At 38.6% G+C, this 16,856-nt stretch overlaps 1 protein-coding gene across 1 annotated transcript in view; it reads left to right on the plus strand.

Annotated features, from left to right (window-relative positions):
* The first annotated feature begins 1,043 nt into the window (after window positions 1–1,043).
* Window positions 1,044–16,856, plus strand: part of LOC124267127 — a 43,199-nt gene continuing 27,386 nt past the window's right edge. Inside the window, exon 1 of the mRNA XM_046702006.1 lies at window positions 1,044–1,215. Coding sequence (XP_046557962.1) covers window positions 1,044–1,215 — 172 coding nt within the window. The remainder of the gene's footprint in view (window positions 1,216–16,856) is intronic.

Raw genomic sequence — 16,856 nt, forward strand, 5'->3', positions numbered from 1 at the left:
GTTATAAAATACTTTATAAAAGATGCTGTATGTTTCAAACATGAGCACAAGCAATATTCGATCTGGAACAGGCGCCATCCCGGCAATGACTCCATCTGAGATGTTGATAGCAGCTACTGTCAGGCTGGGCCGATTCCTCCCATGTATATAATCCGACACTCTGAACCTACAAAAATATTGGAAATAGTAAAATATAGTAACATGGTAAAAATATATAAGTAAAGTATAGATGTTATAGATACATAAAGTCAACATTACCATGAAATTCAAATTTTACATCAAAATTGACTTCAGTATATCATCCCAGTTCACTGCAATACAATTTCACAAATCTGATGTTATGAGCTACAATCCTCGGGAATTCTCTTTGGTGCCTGTTTCTGAAATCTGCAGCAATGGCCTGGAGACGCTGCTGGCAATCCCGATATTGCTCCTGTGACTTATGATTTTCTGCCCGGCAAACATCTGGGTAATCACCTGGTCGGTCGGAGCTTGCTTCCTCCTCAACATATTCAAGAAACGCCAGATGCTGGGATGAAAACCTGCCACGCTTGTGAGTAATCTCCTGTGCCACCCTTCCAGGTTGTTGTTCGTCCTTGGTGGGTTGTCCAAAGTCCTCTGGTGCTGGTTCCAGCTTGATACCGAGAGCATTGATGGTCGTCGTCCTCGGTTGTGTTGGCGGCCGATGTAACTGTCCTCAGAGTAGTCCAGGTTCTCGAAGACATCGACCACCTGGTCTTCAGGGATGAACGCCAGGGCTGGTATCATCCCGGAGTGCATCTGCAGCTTGGGCGATGTTTCATATTCTGCCTGAAGTCCTGCACTCTGGATCCGCCAGTAGATGTTTTGACTGAGGTGGTAAAAACATCCCTTCACCTCGATTCCCTGAAATTCAGAGGCAACGGCATTCAATATGGCTTTCTTAAAGACTAGCATCAGCGTGCCTGGGGCACAGTCTGGGGCAAGTTCCTTGGCGAACACTTCCCTGTATGTCGTCTCCTGTTTGTTGGGCATGAGAGCATACACGCATTGCTGGTCAAGCAATGGATGGTGAAAAGCTGGAAATAGAGCCATGGGACTATCTTGAATGCTACATCAGCAAACCAGTGCTGGGAACGTGCGAGCAGGTCGAGATTCCATGTCGTCGAAAAGATGAGGATGCGGTTTGGGTTGTCTACGCCGCCATCGTCCTGAAGAAACTGCTCACCAGCTCCTGTTGTCTTATACCTCTCATGTATCAGCATTGCTCCTGGACTCTCTTGCTCGGGTAGTGCACCGTCATACCTTCGTCTCCGGCGTCGCACGTTCCGGCGTAGATCTGGAACAGGCAACATAGTTTTAATACCAAAAGTTTAATTAATAGTTAATTCAGTTTAGCATCAATTTAAGCTATATTACTTCAATAGCATACCTCTGATTGCACCTGGTCTGGGGCATGTGTGTGTTCGTGTAGGATGCCAACACACATCCAATACCTTCATCGACACCTTACACTCTCCCTTACTCTCTCCTTGGACTATCGACTAATATTCACGATATGTTAGATAGGCGTTTCCTAATGTTTGTCTAAACGGGATTCGGTCCTATAAGATACAGGGTGGTATCATACCTTGCCTTTATACATGTTCATCTTTCCAACGCTATTTAGCGAATGAACTGACGTCTTAAACATGCATTGTGTTAAATGCGACATTTTGTCATAATGCGATCATTGCCCTCGTGTTTTCTTGCGGTAAATATCTAATATTAGGAATAGCGAAACGTTCGCGCAATATATCATGTTGACCATTGGGAATCACAAGAGGTCCAAGATCGCTGTATCAGTTGTTTTCTGTTTCAGTGTACTGTGTATCTATTGTGAGTGTACTGTGTGTTTATTGTGTTAACTATTATTGTTCTGTGTGTGTAATATGCGTATACTGTCTGCTCTGAGCACAGTGTGCTAACACTTTTTATTACTCGCCCGTGGAAGATACTTCAGTGTAATATTTGTACACTAGTATGACGTCATAACTGTTTACAGTTATGACGTCACAATGCTAATACAATGGTATGACTCGCGGAAAGTCGTCACACTTTAGGCAGTTTCTCTCAGTTTATGTTGGAGAGTAATAAACAGAATACTAAACTTGCTTCCGTGAAATGCCATTTTCATAAAACTCGTGAAAGATTTTGATACCAAATCATTAACTCGTTTATCAAAAATAGTATTATACGGAAGGGCGTTTAGTATCCTCTATGAGTATTCGTACTGTGTATACTGTGAACGTACTGGATGTATACTTGAAAATTAGGAACAGTAGAGAAGAGTTTTCGATATGTGGAGATATTTGAATGAGATCTCCATCTGTAGATAATCATTTACAAATCATGATCAATCATCTAATTAAGCATTTAGTTTACAGACTAGCGATACTGACTGAACACAAGACATCTTACAAAAAACTCATCCAGTTACATTAACTAAAGACGAGCACAAACTATCAGTCTCTTTCAGGTCCAAGCAAAAAACCACATGTCTTTTGGTGCAGCAAAGAATACAAAAGCACTTGTTTTGAAAACAATGTAACTGACGTTGACAAAGATCGCTCAATTATGTGCTCTGTTGACCAAGTATTTAATGGAAACATTTCATCCCCGCCGCATATCAACCCACATAACATGCCTGAACCCTGGCTTAACTCCATGCAGCGGTAGGGGCATTCAAACACGTGTTATAATGCTTGGAACGATTGAAAAACATGCGTGCATGTTTACCTTCCGAGCTTTTTGTATTGGTTAGCTAAGCAAGACATTTAGACAGATGAACAAGTTATTTTGGAGGGGAGACACAAACGGAGGTTGGTTTTGAAGCACATGCTACACATTGCTGCTGATGCCACGAGCGCTGGGGGATGACTTTGGGGCAAACGGTGCAGACTGTTTTGGAAGATTGAAATATGGGAAGATATGTGGTTACTGTCAGTCTTTATTTCCCAACGTTACATGGATTGTCGGTCATTTCTGGGTTTGTGGACAAAACAATAGCGGATGAGGTTTGGGCTGGTATCTTACTAAAATTGTTTTACTCCGTGTTCTAGATCGGAGACACATGGAGTAGTTAGAAAAAGATAGCTTTTAAGTTTATAAGTCATAAATAAACAATATTCCATTGTATACCTATTAAACGTTATGATAATGGGCCATATGAAATGCACAAAATTATATATTATTAAGCATCTCAAAGCAATGCATGTATAATTGACAGTGTCATTATTTTGGTATTATTATCAATATTGATATTACTAAGTCTACAGTGACTCAACCCATAGCCATTCAATATAGAGTGGACAGAAGCACGTTTATCTACAAGGACCAGAACCCCAGAAGTCAAGCTTGCCAAACATGACAACCATCCACCTACTCTCCGTAGTATCTACATACCCGTAAAGATCCGGTTATATTAGGTCTTATCGTAAGAGGCGACTAACGGGATCGGGTGGTCAGGCTCGCTGACTTGGTTGACACATATCATCGTATCCCGATTGCGTTGATCGATGCTCATGATGTCAATCACTGGATTTTGATCTGGTCCAGACTCGATTATTTACAGACCGCCGCCATATAGCTGGAATATTGCTGAGTGCGGCGTTAACAACAAACAAACAAACAAACAAACAAACAAAAGGACATGTCGAGTAAATGGAGTTCAAGTTATTTAAATATTATTGAACAAAATCCCGCACTGATTAAAACCACAAAGAAGAAATCGAAAGAATTCCATTTGAATGTTTCCCAAATAAACAAATATGCCGACTACATGAATCTTTTGAATTGTTCTTCCTACTTAACCTCTGTGTGTTTGGATTGACATTGGCCTTGTAAACAAACCTTACGTTAAGTGTATAAGCAGACGATTCGAAGTGTTTCACTTGTGTTAATTAACAGACAGGGATTTTTTGTATACTTAAAAAATCGCTGGAAAAGAAAGCATACACCCAGAAAAGGTTGTGCAATTAGTTCCAAAATCAGCTTGGTTATTTTCAACCCAGGATCTAGTGAAGTTGTTTAGCATAGAACAACACTTATCAAAGTATACGTCAGGCATTTTTCGGATGACCATTATACCAATTTTACATAAGATGGTAGTTTCGGGCTTTGGGTCGGTTTAGTAACACTGTAAGAAAGATTAGAACCATGAGAGAAAGACGTTTTTACAACACTCACCCAACACCCAAACACCAAAACTCAAACCCACTCAACCCTAACACTCAAACCCATTCAGTTCTATTTCCTCAGTCAATTGCCGCAAACTTGTCTTTATAGCTCATTATCCCTAAAATTCTCTTTTTTGTCCATCTAACCAATCTTTTGGCATTAGAAATACTATGTAACCACGGGGCTGCACTGCTAGTCATTCAAGTATAGGTTTGGGAGAGTCCATTGGTAAAAAACACATTGTTCTATCACTGAACCAAGAATGTTTGAAACTGAACATTCTGGAAGTGTCTGCGATACGGCGTGACAAACATATACACTTCATCTCCAAATGGGATCCTTATTTTCTACACCTCACTTTGGCAATAACATTAACTGCCGCGAAAACGAACGGGTTTACCCAATATGCAAAGTTTGACGTTACCACAATGTTACTAAGCTGATGACAACCGATGGATGGATGGGACATTTGGACAACAACTTGTTTCTATCAACAGGAGCAATGTTGTGATGTAAGCTCTAACACCGATATTCAGCAAGTGATGATCCTACCACGAAACGTTGTTAATATTTTATAAACAAGTTGTCCATATATCTTGTCCTTAACTAGAGCTCCAATAATAAACGTCCAAAAGGCAACTAGATAATGGTATAGAACATATTACCATCGAAAAAAACTTGTTCGTTTCATATTGCAACCTTCAATTATGGATGTACTTTTTTCAAAATGTCTTTTGCCAGGGCGTGTGGCGACTTTATATTATATTTAGTTAACTTCGGAGAATTATTTATCAAAGGCGATTCATTGTACATGTATGTTGATCAGCAGCTGAGTGAGATTCGGTAAACACAACTAGCGATATTTATCTTCATATAATTAATCATAACTTCAGAATACCCGAAGCAAAAACATTAAAATTATTCCTACAACAACACAACGTCTGTCAACTGGTTTTGAAGTAACCTGAGTTACAACCACGCACACAGCCATAACAAATCACACAAACAGGTCTCGAACAAACCCAAACTTTCGGAATGTGGGTTGAAAGGTAATATATATGGACACTTGCTCACGCAAATATTTTCCTGCTGAATGCTTCCCCCCGACCGTCTACATGCCGCATTTGATGATGTTCGTACGGCCACTGACCAATATTGTCAGAACGATCTGCGCGGTGTGAAACAAAATTTGCACAGATTACAAAAGATTTTCTTGCGTGGTGTTTTGTTTGGGCATATGTTAGATCAGAAACCACATCTTGTTTGAATTGCCACGCATCTGGAATTGGCCAGCTTTAGGGGCGTGACACAATATTGGCCAGCACTCGCTTGCAATATGAAAAAGACCAAAGTGCAAAGTTTTATTCACAAAAGAACCTCGGCTGTCAGTTTTCGGCTGTTTGGCGTGAGGAAGGCGTGGTATTAGGCAGTAGTATGGTGTATCACGTCTCCACGAAAGACAAAAAAAAATTTCCGCGAAAATATTATTGTTACCTTGGTCCTATACACAATGCACAGAAATGACTTAATTGACAGAACTGCATCAGCTGTTATGTATCTTTACTGACAAAATATTTAACAAATATATTTTCAGAAACCATAATAAATAAAATTTTATAATAATCTGTACACTATGTTCTTTATATAAATTGGGCGGTGAAGTTAAAATGCTTTGGATTGCGTACTATAGAGGAGTTGGTAACATCTGAGGGAATGGGTATAGTCGGTGTACGGACAATCCCCATCAGGACAATTCCCCACTAGGACAATTCCCCACTAGGACAATTCCCCATACCTGTTTTGTAACCACTAGGGCTCATATTGGCAAAGCCAAACCAGAAAAATTTGGCCAGGAAGGTTAACTTTGGCTTAGGTATATCGATGACCTGAAAATATCAAATTGCCAATTTCCTTTAACTGCTTTACCTACCTGAATAAAAATACAGATATTCTCACCTGTTTTATGTTCAATTCAGTGTATATCAACGATTCACAGTGACAAAACACTCCCCTGAAAATTGTATGATGAGGGATATGTCTGTGACGGGTGCAGTCCTCGGGGCCTTGCCCTACCATCTATTATCGTTTATGTTCGATAGTGATTAGAGGTTTCATGTGATTCCTTCATTGTATTATGACCTCTGCAAATTATACCGAATTTTACACCTGTCACTATATTAATATCATGCAACAATCTTAAGAAATGACATAATGGACAGTGGTGTTGCGAATCATGACCACGAGTTTGAAATTGAGAATAGAAAAATAGGTAAAGGTTATTTTTCCGTTGAAAGGAAAGTTAAAACCTTGCATCTAATCAGGGCGTTGCACGGGTTAAGTTGGTTCTCACCACTAGGTGTTGACTCATTGACGTCTCGCCACCAGAGCTGTGTAGGTTAACGTTTGTTACGACAGTTAGAGTCAACACAGATTAACACACCCGAGTCCCTGCTGTGTATTTTTTCCAATCGGGCAAACTGTTAACGCAATAGCCCTCATGTTCAGACAATTTGTGACAGTTATTGCAAAATTATGGAAATGTATTTCGGCCAGTCTAAACAAAATTATCATCTACGTAAATATAGTAAAGTTTCATTTACGCAGAATATTCTTCCATCTACGTCGGAGGTATATCAAGGATATACTTTCATCAACTTTGAAGATACTTTCGTTGACGTAGATGATAGTTAGATGATACACTTATTATCCTACGTATCTTGGTTCGGACGTTGATATCGTGATATAATGTTAATAGACATATAGTTCATACAGATGTGACTATAGTTTTGTTTAATGAATTCATTTAATTCGGTTTTATATATTCTAACGCTGATACGTTACAAGAATTTCAGTTGTGAAATTAAAAAAAAAGCCAGATGAAAATATACCACCAACATGCTGCTAAACATTTAAATATACATATGTTGGAAGAGTATTCATAAGTGGTATTATGTATGGAAAAAATATCCAAATGCTTTTATGCAGATTGGTCGTTTTGAAAATAAATTCATTAAACCAAACTTCGACAATTAAATTGAGAGTTACTTTAATAAATGTTCTGTATTTCAATAAATACACGTCAAGTTTGAACGTGGAACAACTATTATCAATAAATATTAGGACAGAGGTTACATAAAACTATTGTCGATTACAGGAGAAGAAAGGTTACCAAGTTGACAATATTATATTAGATTATACGTTTTCCAACGTAGATTATTACAATCATATACAATGTACTTAAGTTTAAGCGTCATCTAAGTTGATGTTAAAACTACTTAAGACAGTGGTACTAATACACTTCCATAGAAAATGCCCGAATAGATATGGAAGAATACCCGTGAAGGTCCGGGTAAGAATGTGCCTTCAGTAACCCATGCTTGTAAGAGGCGACTAACGGGATCGGGTGGTCAGGCTCGCTGACTTGGTTGACGTATGTCATCGGTTCCCAATTGCACAGATCCATGCTCATGCCGTTGATCACTGGATTGTCTGGTCCAGACTTTATTATTTACAGACCGCCACCATATAGCTGGAATATTGTTGAGTGCGGCGTAAAACTAAACTCACTCACTCACTCATGAACAATATTTAACTGTTTTTCTTTCATATGTATGTTTATCTGAAACATAAATACATCACGTTCTTACTTCCATTATTCACTTCACCATGACACTGACATGGATCATATTTCTTTATCTTCTGTTATACACATATTTCACATCCGTAGATTGTGAATCATATACACCTTGTGTCACACGTAAGATGCAGTACAGTCAGGTATGATCGCTTCGAAAATTCCTTATGATTGTCCCCAGTGGGACACGTACCTGTCACCATCCAGTGTTTAAATGCAACTCGTGGCTGAGAACATTTTTGTACTTGCTAGTATTGCTGACAACCACAAGTCGCTAAATGATGCTGTAAATGCTCCGGGGGTAATATCATGGAGGATGCTGAGGTAATGATCATCCCAAAATCCCCATGCTCCCTAGTGAGGGGACCAACTTTAGTTGCTGGTGGCTTCAATAGTTAAGGATTTAACGATTGTAAAATAATATTGTGGCCAATTTGCTTTTAAATATTTTAGTTAAACTCTCACACCCATATGATCAAAATAACCATAGCTTTCATAACCCACTGTTATAATAATCAGATCCTTCCTGGTGATCAGAGTGAGCTGTGAGTTACATACATGGATGGATGGATGGATGGATGCATAGATCAATAGATGGATGGACCAATGGGTGGATGGATCAATGCATAGATCAATAGATGGATGGACCAATGGGTGGATGGATCAATGGATAGATCAATGGATGCATGGATGGAAAATGTCCTAGACCAACCAGTCCTGCTGAAATAGACGATTGTTTAAATGGATTACTGGCATTCAATAACAACACCAGGTGTTCGCGAATTGGGTAAGCGTCCTCCGCGCTACCGGTAACACATTTTTTATAAACACATATGTTCGTTACCAGACTTGGCACAACAGTACTCCAGATGACGGCATGTTAGCAAACCAGACAATCAAGTGATGTACCACACATTCAGTCACACGAGGACTACTGACTTTGTTCACAGTAAGGCGTAAGCTTGAAGACAAGGGAAAGCCCGAATTGACAGTTCTTAACAGTTTCCCTACTGGTATAGCATACAACCACAGTATCCCACAGTGTTAGCATTTATGTTTATCAACAATTTTATGCCAGGCAAGATATTGACAATACCTGGACAGTACCTAGCTTTTCCTGACGGTATCTTACCGACTGAACAAGTTTTCTCATTTTCAAATTCCTAAATGTGTAGTTTCAACTGTTTTAATAATAAGCGACAAGATCCATATTATTTAAGTCTCCATAATCACTAAAAAGCCTATGCTAAATGAAGAGTCCATTGTAAGCTTCCCAGGTATATTGACTTGCCTTTGTATGTGTTTGTGTCTCATTCCAATCCATGTTTAAACTTTGCTTACTCAATACATTATGATGTTGTTTTTGTTATGACGTCTTATTATGATAGTGTGACGGTTGAACGCATTAACTGACTGACTGACTGACTGATTATTGTTTTACGCCGTTTTTTGCAATATTCCAGCAATATCACGGCGGGGGACACCAGAAATGGGCGTTATACATTGTACCCAGAACGCATTAACCACAATGTTACCCAGGAAGCATAATAAAACGAATTACGAATTTATTTGCATCGACAACATGTACTAATTCACTATCTGATCGATAAATCACATATTTATTCACTATCCGTATACACCATTGTTGCAAGAGGTAGATCGTTTTCCCCGACAAAGAATGTGAATCCCATCCCTCAAAACGATATTTTTGTAAAAAAGATAATCTCTTAACATTCTTCCACATCTTACAGACTGAAAAAGCACACGTTACAGTATTGTGTTGTTGTGTCCAGTATTCTGAAGGTTAAGGATAAACAAGTGTCTTCTTCAATAAATTATCCAAATATTACAGCATATACACAAAGAGGGGTGTTCCATGCGAAGGGAACTCTAAATCCTAGAGATGATAAGCACCGTATGTCAAGGCAGTTTACAGAGCATCATGTAAGTATTTTGAAGGATTGTTTTACAGAGTGTGTATATGCGAACAGAACTATGTGACCTTTTAAGCAACAAAGCCATAACACTTGACATTCACTTTCACAGACAAAAGCATGCTTTGCTACAAACCAACAAGGCGAGTGTACAAAAATACCCGTCAAAGCGCTTTCTGGGACGTTCCGTAAACACCAGTTTGCCACACATACAGGTTTAGAAACACAAAGAATGTGGAAGGACATTCCCAATTCCAGCACCACCATGAAGACCAGGTAAGCCCAACCAACGCTGGGGTCGATGAAGAGCTTAGGATGGTCAACTAGGGAGCGAGGGGGTTCTTTATTGACTGGGTGGAGTTGGGGCTATTTGAGGCGTTTCGGACAACACACAGAAATGGTTTGATAAGGATGTGTAAAATGTCGCCAAATCAATTCTTCAAGTTTCAAAAATTCGATAGGTTCAATATTCAGAGCAATTTAATGACAAGTGCCTTACAAGTAGGTTCTTTAGGAACTTCTCTTTGGTTAGAATTAATAACAAACGCCAGTGTTCACAGACTGTTACTTTGTAATATAAGCATGCAGACACTGAACCAACTTGTGTATTTGAATTCTGCCTGGAGTCTAACTCAACATCTACTTAAACCTTATGTCACATTCCTGTAATTCGAATTGTAAAACAAGGTACATTTGAATAAAGGAACAACCGAATTAATGGTCAAATGGATGGATGGATCGATGGAAAATATAATAATAATAATAATAATAATAATATGTAGTTCCTAATTTGAAGAGTTCAAATTGCTGATTATCAACCATTCCTGTTCACAAGACCCACCTAGAAGTACAAACATGTTATCATGCATTTGACTTGTATGTTACTACACTCCGTCTTGCTGAATGAACTAACGAAATTATTACTACTCCCTATACAAATCTGGATGCTTGGTCAGTTTCATCACAAACTATAATATAATATGACTTATTGTTATTGTAAACCACATTGAACAGGCCTTCTCACTGCATTTACAGAATGTCATCCGTTTCTTAATAATGATGAAGATATGGAAAACCACATGTATTTCCATGATCTTAAATCAACACAATTAGCTTGTCTCATAGTGAGTGACTCGCGTTTTACGCCGATTTTAGCAACATTACAGCAATATCACCACAGGGGACAACAGAAATTGGCTTCATACGTTGTACCCATGTGGGGAACAGAACCCGAACGTACGTCGTGACGAGCGAACGCTTTAACCACTAGGCCACCACACCGGCCTGCTTGCCTTATACACACACAGGTGAGATTCAACTTTCGTTATATGCCTAGCAATATTCAAGCAGCTCACGAGTCGGCTCATGTTGCCATCTCGCTGGGGTTTCTTTTCGATTCAAATGAAACTATTTGTTTCTGTCAATCTAACATAATTTCAGAAACTAATTATAAGCGTTAGTCTAATTAGTCGCCTCTTAAGACAAGCATGGGCTGCAGAAGACCAATTCTAACTCGGATCTGTAGATTGTCATGCGACTCCTGCTCAAAAAGTGGTTTGATGAAGGTTACAACATTCAAGGCCTCAGTAAAGCTCTCAAAACAAAATTAAGACAGACATGCGGAGGATATTTCCAAAACTTGAAGCATCGGTGACAAACACACTATCCGATGCAGAACCCCATATTGACTACCCAATGTTCCCGTGTTGTTTCTGGTGAACACTTGACTTGGTTTGGCTTGTGTTTGTGACGGATGTCAACTGTCATCACTGTTTAGTGACGATTCACGACGGAATGCTCACGATATATGATCACAACTGTACAACGACCACTGCTTTTAGTAGAGATTTCTTTTGAATATGGAAAAGGATTTTTTAAACACACATATTTAGTACTTACACATTTATCTGTTGAAAAGATCTTGAGACAAGAATATTCATCTAAAATTGTCACAAACATACAAAGGCCCGCATATACATGTTTTCTATCAAATCGTTTGATGGTGCATAATTAGAATTTAACCCATCAGAGTCAACAAGCCCCCACACATTTGTATTGATTTGCATTGTGTATTTGGATCGTTTACCTTTGTCAACGAAAAATAGAAACTAGAATGCACTCTAATTTCTACAACACACCTTTCAAGAATGTGCAGTATTTGCTCAATGCCACACGAGGACCTGCTTGCAGGAGACTTGCTCAATGAGATGAGCTAACTTCAACTGCCAGTTTCGGCTCAGGTTTGCGCTTCACACTATTCTCAGACAATATTGAGAACTTTGTGAAAAAAAAGAAATAAACATTACCGTTCCGTGAAATGTTAAACAGTGATGTAAATTCAACACAAAGCGCTGACGAGACGTTTGATGTGAAACTTCAAGAAAATACTGAAAATGGCCGATTCTGTCTTGTGTCTGCGTTGTTTCATTCTACAAGCAGGGGATTTAGCGTGTACATATTCAGACCTTTATCTACTCATTTCTTTTATCTTGTGTCCTTTTGTCTCTTTTGTTTTAAAACTAAACTCCCTCGCAAGAGAAAGTCTACACCCATGTTTGAAGGTGGCTAAAAAGAAACGGTAAGAAATTGTTATTCCATGGGGGAGTATTTGAGAGTATCATAGTTTTGATTTTAACCTTGAGGACATTGTTTTGGCGACTTTTGAGCCTGGTCACGTTTGTAACTTCTGGTTTAAATCCATATTTTTAGTGTTTTCTTTCGATTGCCCTGCATTTTACAACAATGGACTTAGGAATGGATTCAGTCTCACTATGAAGTCCTTCAACATATAACTGATGAATGAAAGCGCCAAACACTTTCCACATCCACAAGAAATCTCAGCCAACAGCATTGACGATTGTACAATTTCTGTTAAATAGTGATGACACCCGGTGTTTGCGAAAAGGTGGGCGTATCCAGACTCACCAGTGGCACTGGTCATAAACATCATAAAGGCAAGTCAAGTTCTTGAAAGGCATATAGAAGTTGGACGAACATGAATACATGACGCGTTTTTATGGATAACAACTTCTTTTTATTCTTTATACCAGCTAGTCAAATGTTCACCTGGAAAATTCGGAAGAATATGGCATAAGTCAAAATAGGTAATGACATTGAACATCGTTTGCTGTCACCTTGTCACATTGTGAAATTTTCTCCACATATCTACAATCAATAGTTTTTAAAGCTTTACTGAGGCCTCGAATGTTGTAACATCAACTGAGCAAGAGTCAACATGCAAGTTGCAAGTTGCTATCTAGCACGTTTCAGGTCTTCATTTGTTTCCACTTTCTAAATGCACATCAAAGACGTAAGTGATCTGTCACATCTAACATACATATAATATAATTCAGGGTGAATTATTCAACCATTGACAATCATCGTGAATGGGGCGTTAATATTTGCACTGCACCCTTTAGAAACCTTCATGAGAACCACCCAAAGTCAAAGTCAAACAATAGAAACCGTAAAGGAGATGAACATTCCAGTACAGCAGATACATCGTGAATGTGGCGTGTAATATTTGCGATGCACACTCAAGACACTGTCATAAAACACCGAGTTGCAAACAGTTGATAATGGGAACTACAAAGTCAAAGTCATAGTCAAATAATAGAAGCCACACAGGCGATCAGCAGCTCGGTGCAGCAAATGAAACAGACAGCAAAATGTAAATCGGATAAAAAGTATAGGATTTTTCTAGGTGAACGTTCTTTATTTATTCCATGGCTTCTCGAACACATTGGTGTTTTTACTTTCACTAAGCAGACAGTATCTTAAGAGGAGCAAAATGAAAGCTATCGGGAATCCATGATCACCGAAACACAAAAATATCACTCTCTTCTCGTCACGTTTCGGAGAGGATTGTTTTCTGTGTGCAGACTTAATCTTTGTGTTTGTCGTGGATGAGGCCTTTAGCTTGTCTAGCAATCGTACATTGTGTTTTTTTATCTTTTTATCTCCGCAATCTGCTGAGGAAAGCCTGATGCTTTTTGTTGGTTTTAAACATATTATATGTTAATTAAAGGACAGGAAGAGTGTTTCGAGAAGCCGATGACATGTGCCTCCTAAAACCGTGTGAGTGTACATTGCGGTTGCAGTTGAAACATGTCACATCCATGTTTAGGATGAACAGATGAAGTATTAACACGCATTTCCCTTCAGAACTAACATATAACATGAAGAAAAAGTGACTAAACTAATTTCAAGTTCAAAGACAATAAGGATCATTTTGCATTATTGTTCTCTTTTTTCAATTTAACATATGAGGGTCAGTATACTTATCTTCACAATTTTGTTGTAAATATTTCTGCGTCTCTTTCTTAAAATGACTGTCATACAAAGCAATCATTATATCTCGATGTACCGAAAATAATTAATCATTCTGTCTATTCGATTTATACGCAGTTTGACTACATTATGAATACAACCATGTTGAACTACTATCACTGTTAAGACGCTGTGATATAGCTAGAATACTGTGTAAAGGACGTTAAACGCAACTAACTCACTCTGTGTTGTATGAGATATGAGTCAAACGACCAAATATATTAGTCACCATGAAACACTTAGTAAGTGAAATATGATAATTTTTAACATTGCACCTTTTTAAAGCATTATTCTTAACATTCAAGCTGCATTATTTACATGTCTTTGAAAGACAAAGGACATTAAATCACATATCTTGTGCTAATATATTTTAAGCATCAAATTGTTGCAGCGTTCGTGGCGTGACCTTGAAACCTGCGAGTTGCAAGCGCGCAGAGTGTTAATATTTCCTACAGTGTGATGTTTGGCAAAATGTCTGGCCACGAAATTCATAGCGATGTTTACATATGTGTTCTAATCTCTGTAACGCTGACTTTTTCATGTCGTTTACTTTTTGGAGCGTAGCGGCTTGTCTTTTCTCACGAAAAGATATTTGTAAGGATGATTACGTACATTTACAGAGAAAAGCTGTTTGCTAGTGCTCATGTAGATGGTGCCAGCATGCACATAGTGTATTCTTGAATCCCCGCCCTTCAAAACAGGAAGTCAACAGGGCGAGCATTTACCTCCGTCGTTATTTCATCTCACTTTTTGGTGTAGTGCATATTTGCCATTATGTCAGATCGTTCAGTCATGTTTGATTGGAAATGTTTTCCGCCAACAATGGTGTTTTATAACGTCAATAAAGCATTTCAATTTCAATGCCGTCGATGAAAAACGGCTCACATACATAGCAAAATTGGGCGGCACTTTGAAGGCAAAGCGAGAACGTGGATGATTTGGTTCAAACACAAATTGGTGTTTACAAATATTATATAAAATGTCACTTCACACAGAATGATGAATTCGTTACACTGCAGAAACATATTTTTGTTTCATGCTGACGAATATTTCTAATTTGCCAGTGTTTCAATCCATTTATGGAAAACATTCACGAAAAACATTTCATATTTGCACTGTTTGCTGTTTCTAAATATTATAGTTCAAAAGAAACGTCTTGACACATGAATGACAAATGCACATCAATACTTCTTGTGATATCGCCGTTGAAATTCAAAGCTGTTTCCAGTCACAAATAATGCGTCAGGTTTGCAGAAAGATGACAATATTTTTGCGAGCAAGTGTCAGCTCTGGACAAAGGGAAGGAGTCACACTTTGGTCAGCTATTGCAAATATGTATCCAGCAGGTGGATAAACAAACAGGCAGTTGGCAAAATAACCCAAACAGGTCATAAATACACCAGAATCTGCAATTAGTTCGAGCGCAAACTTTTTAAATTTATACACAATGGTAAAATATGACACCTATTCATTCACGTTTACAAAAAGTCAGTTTTCAGTTTGCTGTGAACATGCCCCCGACAACTCCAGGTTATTTCTGTAAGTTAGGACGAGACGCAACCCGAAACAAGATTCTCAACGCTGGTTCCACAAACGGAGCCAGTTGATACAATATTCCCGTGATGTTAGCTTTTCCAGTTAAATGGGGCTTTTGTACTTGACATGACGGATAACATGGTGACGCAAACGTGCTTCACCAAAGGTGGCCTTTTTTCCCCTTCCGTCCAATGAAAAGCCGAGATACATACCTGATCTGCGACTGCGCACGGCTCGTTTCTTCTGTAGTGTTAGCTTTCCCGAAATAAAAACTAGCCGAGGACTGGGTATTTAAGCAATCGGCTCCACGAGGGGATCATTGTCAAAGTTCCTTGTCACAGAGAACGGTCAGAGCCCAGGACCTACTGCAGTAATTATGGGCGTCTCATTCACTTTAGTTGTCTTATCAGGTGAGTGAGTTGATGCCTCTAATTTAGTAATTTAGTAGCTACTTCTTGATGGAGGTCATACAAGGGGATGGCCTATGTCATCTATTCTCTTCGTTTTTTTATGTTGTTAATGGATTTTGTTTCGGAAGTGATCCGAGATTGATTGCTCTTTTACAATGAGATCTTATATTTCATAAACTAACAACTATTTATACCGTGGTTTTTTGTCATCTGTACTGTGAATGTATGGTTTAAGGAACAAATTATCAGATGGGTGATATACAAAATGAGATGGCAGAGCCTTTCTTATAGTATAATATGAAACATGTCTATGCTTTTGGAGAATCTGTATCTGTATCCGTATGTCTACAGGTACCATTAGTGATCCACGCGCATACTATTTTGCCTGTCATGCCTCATGGAAAAATATTTGGCAGTTAATTGAGACTCATTATTGTCTGACGTTGGGTTTTTATATAAAATTTTCTATAAATCTAAAATCTATAAAATGTTAATGCTAAGAGCAAAAAAATTCCTTTCTTGGTTATTCTAACATGCGGCAATTGAGAATGAAACGATTTCGTTTTACTGGGGAGTCAATATTACATTTGACTCTTGAAAGGTGTGTGTGAGTCAGAGTTGGGTTGTACTCCGCTTGTAGCAATATTCCAGCATTATTACGGCAGGGGGCCCCGGGAATGGGCTTCACTCATTGTACCCATGTGGGAACCGAACCTTGTTCTTCTACTGGTTCTACCTTACTGCTTCTAACAGCTATAGAAACTGATATGTCAAAACAACGAAGATGTAAACCTAAGCACGTAAATATGTGTTTAT

The sequence above is a fragment of the Haliotis rubra genome, unplaced genomic scaffold, assembly GCF_003918875.1.
Source record: "Haliotis rubra isolate DU_JTF1 unplaced genomic scaffold, ASM391887v1 Scf1001, whole genome shotgun sequence".
Classification (NCBI taxonomy): domain Eukaryota; kingdom Metazoa; phylum Mollusca; class Gastropoda; order Lepetellida; family Haliotidae; genus Haliotis; species Haliotis rubra.